The following is a 12,000-nucleotide window of genomic DNA, read 5'->3' as shown; positions in this document are numbered from 1 at the left end:
TGAAGCCTTGACTGGAGTCTCTTCCTGTAATGTGTAAAAAGATTTGGAGTCATTTGTACAGGGGTCATAAACCCTCCACCATACAGAACATTTCAAATTCATTTATATTCTTAGTTTTGCACATTTGTTCCGCCTTCTTCTTCAATTCACACCACCTGGTTTCAGTAGAGTTCAAATCCGGAGGTTTGGTCTCGTCTGATTCCAAAACTAAGGGAACAGTAAGTGGTCATAGGCGTCAGTCGTTCATGAGTTCTTATGAGTACTTAATGTTGTAAGTTCTTATGAGAAAGATTTTTGTTAAAGCAAGGGTAAGTGGTCTCTCTAATCTGAGTCACTGTGTGTAATATTTGTTTGTTTGTTTGTTTGTTTGTTTTTACAAATTGCTCTTGCCCATTGTCTTGACGGGTGCCAACGGTTTTGGAGCTGACTTTCATTTACAGCATTTAGCAGACATCCTTATCCAGAGCAACTTGAAGGAGTGCTTTGTAGTCACCGTCAAAAACATCTTCATGCTAATACTGCACAAATGGGTCAGGGTGTAAGAATATCATCAGACTAAAACCCTGTTAGAGAGGACTTGGTACAGCAAGGAAAACAGAACAAGGCTTTCTTTTTTTTGTTTTTTTTAATTAGTGCATGCTTAAGTGTTTTGTGACGAGGTGGACTGTAGTCTCCATTTGAAGACAGTCAATGACTCAGAAAGTTTAAATCCACCCCCTGGGTGCTTGTGCAGGGAAGAGACTTGATGCGTGCCTTCCTAAGTCTACTTTAATGATGCCAAACAGCTTCAGAGACTCCTCTCTCTCTCTCTCTCTCTCTCGCTCTCTCTCTCTCTCTTATTTTCTCCTTCTAAAAACACAGTATAGCACATCAGAACAGTGGTTTCGTGTTTCATGTTCATTAATGATGTGAAAATATTTTTTAAATAATAGTCTCTCTCTCGCTCTCAAGTGTGTATTTCTTTACCATTTTTTCATCTACTCTTGAGCTTTTCTTTATTATATATTTTTTGCTTGAATTTGAATATGAATTTCAAATCCTGTCACTTCCGCACACTGGAACACCGGTAACGGCACGATGTCTCGTACGTTTTCTTTTCTGTTGTGTGAATTTGTGTGTGTTTTTCCTTGTTCCTATTCCTCTATCCGCCCAGCGTGTTTGTGGATTTGAGAAGAAGGGAATCGCTGAGAGAAATCAAAGGAAAGAACAGAGCGAATAGTAGAGAAGGAGAGAGATGAAAAGCAGAGGGAGCTAGACGATGTGCCCTGCACCACGTAGAAGTACTGGATTGCGATGGTGTATTTGAGAAGATACACACAAAAAAAAAAAAAGAAATGAGAAAAGATGAGGAAACATGGAAGCAAAACGTACCAACTACCACCGACTTCTTTCCTTCAGTTCACCCAGTTCATTCCTCTGTTCAGAAGGTTATCTTACCTTAAATGTAACTTTATGAAAAGAAGCTTGATGCGCTAGACTGAAGCCGGGTGCACACTGTGGGATGTTTAATAGTCGTTTGTGACCGTCGCTTGTCGGGCTGTACGAACACGATCCCCGCTGTAAGCCGTGTCACACTGTAGGATCTCGGTTGTCGTTAATGTCGGACTGTACGGCAGTCAAGACGTGAAATACGGACGCAGGCAAGGAGACTCGTACGGGGTAGGACGAGCCACACTACAGGACCGCGCCTCAAATCTTCTGACACGGCCAGGAAAAATTTAATCCTGCCGGGGAACACGTCAAACTAGAGATCGAAGACCACAGATGTATGGGAAATTACAGGATTAGAATTATAGGAATTTTTAAGGATTCTCAAAATTTGTATCAGACGACCAAATCATGGCCAAAACTGGACAGTGTGAACCCGGGGTTAACAAACAAGCCCAAACAAGACCTGAATTTAAATTCATCTCCCTCTCTTTGTGCTGTTTCCATGCTTTCTGCTAAACACCTGGTCTGCTCTTATATAACAAACAAAGTGCTTTACACTATTTCTCATTCACCCATTCTCACACACACACTCACACACCAATGGAAGCAGAGCTGCCGTGCAAGGCGCTACATCTCATAATCCACAAAAAGATTGAAACTAGCCCCGAGAATTCAGCCATTGGAAAAAGGAGACATATTTTTCTTCTTTCTTTCAGCCTTCGCGTAGGACACGAGGTCACAGTGGTGTGCACGCTTTTTTTCTGATATACAGACTTATTATTCATTTCATAATCCCTCCTTTCCCTCTCCCAAATCTTTGCAATATATCTTCAAGTAGAAATGGTTCTGTACATCATACACACTGTCTGCGCTTACACGATGCCTTTGTTTGCAGCGCTTTGTTCGATTTGAATCTAGTTCATTCTGATTTAATTGCGTTCGTTTGCTATAAAGCAAGATCGCGTTATTTTTCAAATGAGCCCAATTGGGTGTACACTTGGCAACTCTGTCACTAACTGTCCTGTCCAGTGTACAGTAATGTACTGTCCCACAGTTCTAAAGATGAAATGAGTAGAAAGCCAAGCAAATTAATGGAACATCAGCTTATATCTGGTAGTTTCGTAACGGAATTTAAAATGTATGAGTGAGGACTTTATGAAGATTTACATTTGTTGAACAGCTGATATAAGTGTATGTGTGTGTATGTGTGTGTGTGTGTCGTATGGGGCGTTTATGCAGGAAGTTTTACTAGACAGTAGTGAGGTGTTATTCCGGAAGGACTTGACTCGTCACGCCTGATCTTTAAGTTGAACGTCGGGAGCCGACTCGCATATCTGGAGAGCTGTGACACATTTGCTGAAAATCAGCATTCTGTATTCATAGAGTTCGTCTTAGTCACATATAGTACAACCATGACCTAAATGCATCAAGTGAGTCTTATTAGTGTCTGAGCTGTTTGGTGCAGAATAATAATTCAGAGCCATTTCTTTGTGTGTGACTGAGGCAGCATGAACGTCTATCATATTTTGATCATATTTTTTTCTCAGTAAAAGGCTTTGATCTACGAACCACAGTAAAATATAGTGGAGACTTTATTGCTAAAGGCGGTGGTAGATGATATTAATACAAAATAATGCAGTATTTTTCATTGTCTTTTTTATGTAGTACAATGTCTATTGTCTAATAACTTATTTGTGTATTTCGGTAATACTTTTATATATATATATATATATATATATATATATATATATATATATATATATATATATACAGTATCTCACAAAAGTGCGTACACCCCTCACATTTTAGTAAATATTTGATTATATCTTTTCATATGACAACACTGAAGAAATGACACCAGCTCCGTGATGTCATCATGGAGGAGTGGAAGAGGACTCCAGTGGCAACCTGTGAAGCTCTGGTGAACTCCATGCCCGAGAGGATTAAGGCAGTGCTGGAAAATAATGGTGGCCACACAAAATATTGACACTTTGGGCCCAATCTGGACATTTTCACTTAGGGGTGTACTCACTTTTGTTGCCAGCGGTTTAGACATTAATGGCTGTGTGTTGAGTTATTTTGAGGGGACAGCAAATTTACACTGTTACACAAGCTGTACACTCACTACTTTACATTGTAGCAAAGTGTCGTTTCTTCAGTGTTGTCACATGAAAAGATAAAATCAAATATTTACAAAAATGTGAGGGGTGTACTCACTTTTGTGAGATACGTATATATGTTACGCCCTCGCCGGCAGATGGCACTACAGTGCGGCTTCAGAGAGCGTGCGTGCACGGGACTGAACTCTAGTATACGGACACGTGCCTTTGTTTTGGTTTTGTTCTCTTCCTGTTTCGGTATTGGTTTATGTTCGAGGGTGTCTCATTATTGGTTCCAGCTGTCTGTACTCAAGCGTGATTATGTTGGTTATTTAAACCCCTCGTGTTGCTGTGCACTTCGCACAGTATTGTCCGTTTACTTGAAAGTGATAGTGAATGCGTTACATATTCTAAGTGGTCTTATTTCCATGTCCTGCTCTCGTTCCATGCCTAGACTTTAGTTCTATGTTTTACCTAGTTAATCTTGTCCAGTATAGACCGCGTTTCCTGTGTTTTGTCTGCTGCATGAAAATAAAGACGTTGATCTGCACCTGCTTCTGCCTCACCTCCCGTGTCGTAACTATATATACGTATATATATATATTAAGCTATTTAAGCTTGTAAGTCTTCTCTTTTTTTACATTTGAAAAGTTGGATAATTAATTTCTGTTCAGTGTTGATAAATGCGCATACAGTACAGTATGTGTGCATTATTATTACACAACTGTTTGGCATTTGATTAGCACTTAGATTACACAATGAAGTTGTTAATTGCAACTGTAAGGGTGGTAATTAATCAGACATAATGTCATATTTCGTGACAGGCCTAATGTCTTTGTGTATGTGTCTGTTTTACTGAATGATGAGAGAAATTTACTGAATGGGAAATCAGGGATAGCGATTATACAGCTAATTAGTTACTGCTAATTAGTTCTGTCTGTCTGGCAGGATGGAGACATGTGAAAGAAGGAGTAATTGGACAAATATAGTCTTTGTACTAGACACTGGTATTCTTCCAGCAGTGGGAACAGTGGACTGACATTTACACCAGTAATGAATCAGTAACTGTGACATGGGGTCATCATTCTGTCAGCATCCACCGCATAGTATCTGTTACAACAGATCTGAACTTGTCCATTTGTCTAAATGTGCAATTGTGCATCTTTTGTTGATGCAATGAAGCAACCTTGAATTATGAGAAGGTTTCTTCACAAATACATCACCATTATTATTATTATTATTAGTAGTAGTAGTAGTAGTAGTAGTATTGTTATTATTATAATCATTATCATTATTATTATTATTATTATTATTATTATTATTGTTGTTGTTGTTGTTATCATTATCATTAATTGTTATCATTATTGTTATTCTTATCATTATTATTAATTATTATCATTATTATTATTGTTATTATTATTTTATCATTATTATTATTATCGTTATTATTATCATTCTTATTAATTATTATTTTTATTATCATTATTATTGTTGTTATTATTATCATAATCATCATTATTATTCTTATTAATTATTATTATTGTTATTGTTGTTTTATTATTATTATTATTTTTATCATTATTGTTGTTGTTGTTACTGTTGTTGGTTTTATGTATTAGGTGGTAGTAGTAGCAGTAGTAGCTGTTGTATTAGTGGCGGTGGTGATGAAGTGGTAGTGAAAGTATTGGTAGTAGTTCTTGTTGTAGTAATGGCGGTGGTAGTCGTGGTGGTAGTGGAAGGATTAGCGTGTGTTTTTTGTTGTTGTAGTTGTTTTAGTAGTTTTGGAAGTAAGAGTAAAAGTATTAGAAATAGTATTTGTTGTCACAGCAGCACCTGTTGTAGTAGAAGTAGTAGCAGTAGTAAAAGGTGTTGTTATGGGAGTAGTTGTAGTACTAATAGTGGAATTAGTAGTAGCTTTTTTTTTAGTTAGTAGTAGTAGTTATTGCAGAAGCAGCAGTAGTAGTTGTTGTTGTTGTTGTTGTGCTGTATAGTAATAGTAATAGTGGTAAAATAGTAGCAGAGGTAGTAATACTAGTGGAAATAACTAATAGTAGTAGTAGTAGTTGTTGTTGTTGTTGTCATAGTAGCAGTTGTAGTAGTATTTGTAAAATATGATGTTTACCCCAGGTATTTATTGGTTTGTCCTCAACTTAAAAATAACCCTCCATGCATATCTAGTCATCACTGTGAGGAATGACATCACTATTTTCAGAGTGCATTCCAAATGTGCTGCATTGGCATGAGGGACTGAATACAGAGCTCCCTGGCTTTCATAGCTGCACATGGCTTTATCTTCTGTCCACACATAAGCAGGACTCAATCACACTAAAGCACTTCTCTTAGATAAGCACTCAGATGGACATGAGGGGAAAGGAAATGCCTCTCAGCATCCAGAATTGCCACATGCGAAATGTCTAGCCTTGTAATTGCCAGGCCTACATTATGGAGGCTTAATCCAGGATCATTTATAATGTTTACGTTTTGTTTAATTTAAATGTTTACGTTTGGACATTTTGTCCTTTATACGTTGCAGGGTTCATTTACACGGGCGATGTGGTACACAGAATGCTGACAGCCACACAGTACATCGCCCCCCTCATGGCGAACTTCGACCCCAGTCTGTCCCGAAACTCAACTGTCATTTATTTTGACAATGGTAAGATTCATGGCCTGTTGATGTTGTAGTGTCCTTGCACAAAGGGATACACTTCTCTATTATAAACACACACACACACACACACACACACAAGCACTAGCAGACAGGAAATCAATAAATCATCTCTCTCGCTGCTCCAAAAGAAATAAATCAGCCAAAGTATTAAGTTATGCCAATAATTTCGGGGCTTAATCAAAACAGATAGATTTATTTGCAGAATGTAATTAAATGTGCTTGACATAACATCTGGACATAATGCACCAATCAGTGGGCAGTACTTGAATGCGGCTATTTGTTAGTAAAATAATTATGGTAGCGCGGCAGAGTGAAGGCCATGCTGGAGTGTTCTGTGAATTATCCATTTTGTAAATAAAAAATACCACAAAATATGTCAAAATCACTCACACACACACACACACACACACTGTAGACAGCACAGGAAAAAGTCTCTTAGCAACCGTTTCACTGTATAGTAGGTACATGTCATGCACACAGACAGTTATTATCACTATATTCTATATCATTTAGTCCACAAGACAAGATTATAGCTGAATTTATAATTTTCAGAAGTTTACATACCCTTGATTCTTAGTACCGTGTGTCGTTACCTGGATGATCAACAACATGATGTTTTTATGTTTTGTGAGAGTTCTTCATGAGTCCCCTGTTAAACTGCCCACGGTTCTTCAGAAAAATCCACCAGGTCCTGCACATTCTTCGCTTTTCCAGCATCTTCTGCATATTTGATCTCTTTCCAGCAGTGGCTATTTGATGTTGAGATCCATCGTTTCACACTGAGGACGACTGACACGACTCAGTCGTACACGACTATTACAAAAGGTGCAAACATTCACTGACGCTCAAGAAGGCAACACGATACATTAATACATTAAGAGCCGGGGGGGTGTAAACTTTTGAACAGGATGATCGGTGTCAATTGTTATCATCTTGTCTTCTGGGAAACATGTTAATATCTTATTTAGCGTCTGAAAGGCAGTACCAAATGGAAAAAATAAGATCTTCAAATAAAATAGTTTACACCAATCATCCTGTTTAAAAGTTTACACCCCCCTGGCTCTTAATGTATCGTGTTGCATTCTTGAGCGTCAGTGAATGTTTGAACCTTTTGTAATAGTCGTGTACGAGTCCCTCAGTCGTCCTCAGTGTGAAAAGATGGATCTGAACATCATATATAGACTGTTGGAATGAGGTCAAATATACAGAAGATGCTGGAAAAGTAAAGAATGTGCAGGACCTGGAGGATTTTTCTGAAGAACAGTGGGCAGTTTAACTGCTCAGGACAGCTATCACAAAACATAAACACAGTCGTTGATCATCCAGGTAACGACACACACACACATACACACACACACACACACACACACATACACACACATAAACTACTTGATCAACTTGAGAACTTGAAGTGTGATATTCACTGTGTGAGAAAAAAATCACACTGAGCTAGGTTTTGCATATTAACTGCATTTATTGCTGCGTTTGTCTGTGTGTGTGTGTGTGTGTCTGTGTCTGTCTGTGTCTGTGTGTGTCTGTGTGTGTCTGTGTGTGTGTGTGTGTGTCTGTGTGTGTCTGTGTGTGTCTGTGTGTGTCTGTGTGTGTGTGTGTGTGTGTGTGTGTGTGTGTCTGTGTGTGTGTGTGTGTGTCTGTGTGTGTGTGTGTGTGTGTGTGTGTGTGGTTGCAGGCACTGCTCTGGTGGTTCAGTGGGATCATGTTCACCTCCAGGACTCGTATTATCTGGGCAGCTTCACATTTCAGGCCACACTACACAGTGATGGCAGAATTATCTTCGCCTACAAGGAGGTTAGATAGTTTACTCTCTCTTGGGTTTCTTTTGTTTTCTTTTGTTTTCTGTGTCTTCATTCTTAATAATAATGATATCACTAATATAATAATATCATGCTTGTCATCTCTCATTCACATTGTATTTCTTGTTTGTTCCTTCACCTTTTTGGGTAATCATCTCTGAATGCTTTCTCTCTCTCTCTCTCTCTCTCTCTCTCTCTCTCTCTCTCTCTCTCCCTCTGTCTCTCTCTCTCTCTCCCTCTGTCTCTCTCTCTGTCTCTCTCTGTCTCTCACTCTCTCTCTGTCTCTCTCTCACTCTCTGTCTCTGTCTCTCTCTCACTCTCTCACTCTCTCTCTCTGTCTCTCTCTCACTCTTTCTCTGTCTCTCTCTCTCACTCTCTCTGTCTCTCACTCTCTCTCTCTCTCTCTCTGTCTCTCTCTCACTCTTTCTCTGTCTCTCTCTCTCACTCTCTCTGTCTCTGTCTCTCACTCTCTCTCTCTCTCTCTCTCTGTCTCTCTCTCACTCTCTCTGTCTCTCTCTCACTCTTTCTCTGTCTCTCTCTCTCACTCTCTCTGTCTCTCACTCTCTCTCTCTCTCTCTCTCTGTCTCTCTCTCACTCTTTCTCTGTCTCTCTCTCTCACTCTCTCTGTCTCTGTCTCTCACTCTCTCTCTCTCTCTCTCTGTCTCTCTCTCACTCTCTCTGTCTCTCTCTCACTCTCTCTGTCTCTGTCTCTCTCTCTCACTCTCTCTCTGTCTCTCTCTCACTCTCTCTGTCTCTGTCTCTTTCTCACTCTCTCTCTCTGTCTCTCTCTGTCTCTCTCTCTGTCTCTGTCTCTCTCTGTCTCTCTCTCTCTGTCTCTCTCTCTGTCTCTGTCTCTCTCTGTCTCTCTCTCTCTGTCTCTCTCTCTCTCTGTCTCGCTCTCTGTCTCTCGCTCTCTGTCTCTCTAACTCTCGCTCTCTGTCTCTCTCTCTCTGTCTCTCTAACTCTCTCTCTCTCTGTCTCTCTAACTCTCGCTCTCTGTCTCTCTCTCTCTCTCTCTCTCGCTTTCTCTCTCTCTCTCTCGCTTTCTCTCTCTCTCTCTCTCGCTTTCTCTCTCTCGCTTTCTCTCTCTCTCTCTCTCGCTTTCTCTCTCTTCCTCTCTCTGTACGCTTTGCTTCCCTCAATTCTCTCGTTCTGTCTGCGTAATTACAAAATTCCTCTCGGCAGTAGCTGGTAAAGCAGTAAAGTCACTGGTCTTACTCCTGTTATTACATGACATGGCGATGCGACTGAAAATTCCATTTTTCCCTTGATTAACAGAGCTTCTGTAAACATGGCAGCATCATCACCCCATCTCCTCATCCCTCCCATCAGTTTCCCATGTGCCTGTAGGATCTCTCTCCAGAGCAGACGCCATACCTTTATTAGATGTGAAAGCACTGACTGAATCATTTTTCAGCCAAAGGAGAGAAAAATATATCAGAATGAGTTTCGGCTGTTTGGGCAGAGCAGCTGCCGGTCTATTACATTAGAAATAAATAGAAGTGAGAAAGACAGATTTATCTGGAACACAGTAAATATGAATTACTTGTGAATTACCATGTTGTACATGACAGTTCTTATTTCATTTTGGAGCGCTTCCTACGTGTACTTCCAGATGTTACCTCGTGTCTACTAACACGCTTTAACTGAATATTTGAGAAATGTGTGTTAGGATGTTCTTTAAAATATACTAATATTCTTGGACACATTAAAATGCGTTATTTCTAATATATGAATTCGTGTGATAACTGGAGGATTGACTCTCATGTCTAATCCCAGGGAGTTTTATTTCCCGTACTTTATTTCTTTTTGCCCACCTGGTCTCAGCACCCACTGCTCTATGGGACATCGAAACATATTATACATGTCAGGGACGGACAAATCATACATTTATTACCCACCTCACCGGGCAAATGTTCTGCCCAGTCCCATGATTTGCTTACCCAGAACCCTGATTTACTAGGCAAAAAAGTGGCAGCTAATGTAATAACGTATATATCAAGCTACAGTCCGCGCTGAAATTATTGGAACAACAAGGCCGGTTCATTTGTTTGTGCTGTACGCCAAAGAACAACACTTCATATTTGGTTGCATATCTCTGCGACTCCTTGACATCGCCAAATTGTTGGTTTCTTCTTTTGTGATGCTTTTCCAGGCTTTTACTGTACCCTCTATCAGTTGTTGTTTGTTTTGTTTTGTTTGTTTTTTGTCATTTGTTGACATGGCAGCGTGTTTTGGGTCATTGTCTTGCTGCGTGACAAAGTTCCTCCTGATTAATTAGGATGCATTTCTCTGTAACTTGTCGGAAAAAAAACGTCCCTGTAAACTTCCGAATTCATTCTGCTGCACCCATCTTGAGTTCCATCATCAATAAAGATCAGTGAGAATGTTCCAGAAGCAGCGATACGAGCCCAAGCCTTAACACTACTACCACCATGCTTCACAGATGAGCTCACATGTTTTGGATCATGAGCAGATCCTTTCTTTCTCCACACTTTGGTGGAGTTTAATCTTGGTTCCAGAACCTTTGGTGCTCATCTCTGTATTTCTTTGTGAACTCCAATCTGGCTTTCTGACTCAGCGTCTTCTTTGAATGGTCTAGTAGCTGTAATAGTTTCGAAGGGGACTGTACTTAGCTGGTTAAGTGCGTTAATACTGACTAAGGAAATCCACTAAGACATGATCAAGGGCCAACGTTTTACCTATAATAAATGGTGTTCTTATATTGCCTATGTTGATCTGTTTATGTTTAACCACAGATGATTATATAACGGCTTTGCTCTAGACATTGACCCAGCATTTCCGCTGCGTATTACGTTTAAAAATACTTATATACCAAATGAAAACTTTTCAGTAAGGAGCAGGATTTTTTTTCTTTTTCTACATGTCTGCCAGGCAACTATGAATAAAAATAAAAAAAAAACGAATGCAGACAGGAACCTTTCTTGTTCTGGGGGATCTCAATCTGCTTGTTTCTCCATCTTTTGCACAGAAGGAACACGTTCAACTTCGAAAACCGAACATGTTTAAATGAGTACTGAATCAGCTTGCAAGTTTTGATTTGATATATTCACATGTATGCTTTTTATATATCTGTTGTTTCGGGGGGTTTTTTTGTTTTTGTTGTTCTGGTTTCAGGTTCCTATTCAGATCGCTCAGATCAGCTCGGTTAACCATCCGGTGAAGGTGGGCCTCTCTGACGCCTTTGTGGTGGTTCACAGGATTCAACAAATCCCTAGTAAGTCATCCAACAGTTCTACATACAACATTTAGCACCCATCACTCTCAGCCTCTATAAAGCTCTGTATTCACTCAGAGCTTGATGGTGAAATATTTGGGGTGAAACGTCTGTTCCACCTGTCTATGTGTCAAACTTCATAGTTCAGTGGGATTTCTAAGCTGAGCAAGAACTAACACTGATGCTTTTTTTTTTTTTTACTTTCGGATTTTGGCATAACTACACTTAGAAACCGAGCAGAGCATGACCAAAAACATACACTGCAAGAATATAATTAACCTCCTCATCCCCAAACAGTGCATAAGCCGAAAATTCCACTCCTCACTCTTATAGAGTAATACTAGTTTAATTAGGTTACATCTAATTCAGAGTACTTAGTGGAATTATAGGCTTTTGTTTCTGGTGTGTAAAAAGTAAAGGGTGTTCTAATTTATAAGTAAAGGAAAAAATCTTAACCCCACAAAAATGTCAGTGCTCAGTGAGTCCAGAGTTATACTTCTTACTTTAGTAACTACATGACTTTCCTTTCGGTTTCATTGTAGTTCATGAATAACTACATAAATAATAGGCAAGTAGATAACAAACACCGTGGCCCTGTGTGTGTGGAGTTTGCATGTTCTCCCCGTGCTGTGGGGGTTTCCTCCGGGTACTCCGGTTTCCTCCCCCAGTCCAAAGACATGCATGGTAGGCTGATTGGCGTGTCTAAAGTGTCCGTAGTGTATGAATGGGTGTGTGAGTGTGTATGTGATT

The 12,000-nt window shown here is 39.6% G+C and overlaps 1 protein-coding gene across 1 annotated transcript in view; it reads left to right on the top strand.

Moving 5' to 3' along the window:
• Nucleotides 1-12,000, top strand: part of plxdc2b (plexin domain containing 2b) — a 106,977-nt gene that overhangs the window by 62,520 nt on the left and 32,457 nt on the right. The window contains exons 5-7 of the mRNA XM_053628242.1: nt 6,064-6,186; nt 7,889-8,007; nt 11,151-11,250. Of these exons, the coding sequence (XP_053484217.1) occupies nt 6,064-6,186; nt 7,889-8,007; nt 11,151-11,250 (342 nt within the window). The remainder of the gene's footprint in view (nt 1-6,063; nt 6,187-7,888; nt 8,008-11,150; nt 11,251-12,000) is intronic.

Source organism: Ictalurus furcatus, chromosome 7 (genome assembly GCF_023375685.1).
Source record: "Ictalurus furcatus strain D&B chromosome 7, Billie_1.0, whole genome shotgun sequence".
In the NCBI taxonomy this organism is placed as follows: domain Eukaryota; kingdom Metazoa; phylum Chordata; class Actinopteri; order Siluriformes; family Ictaluridae; genus Ictalurus; species Ictalurus furcatus.
The sequence above is the reverse complement of the archived record's forward strand: the minus strand, read 5'-3'. Positions and strand labels throughout refer to the sequence as shown.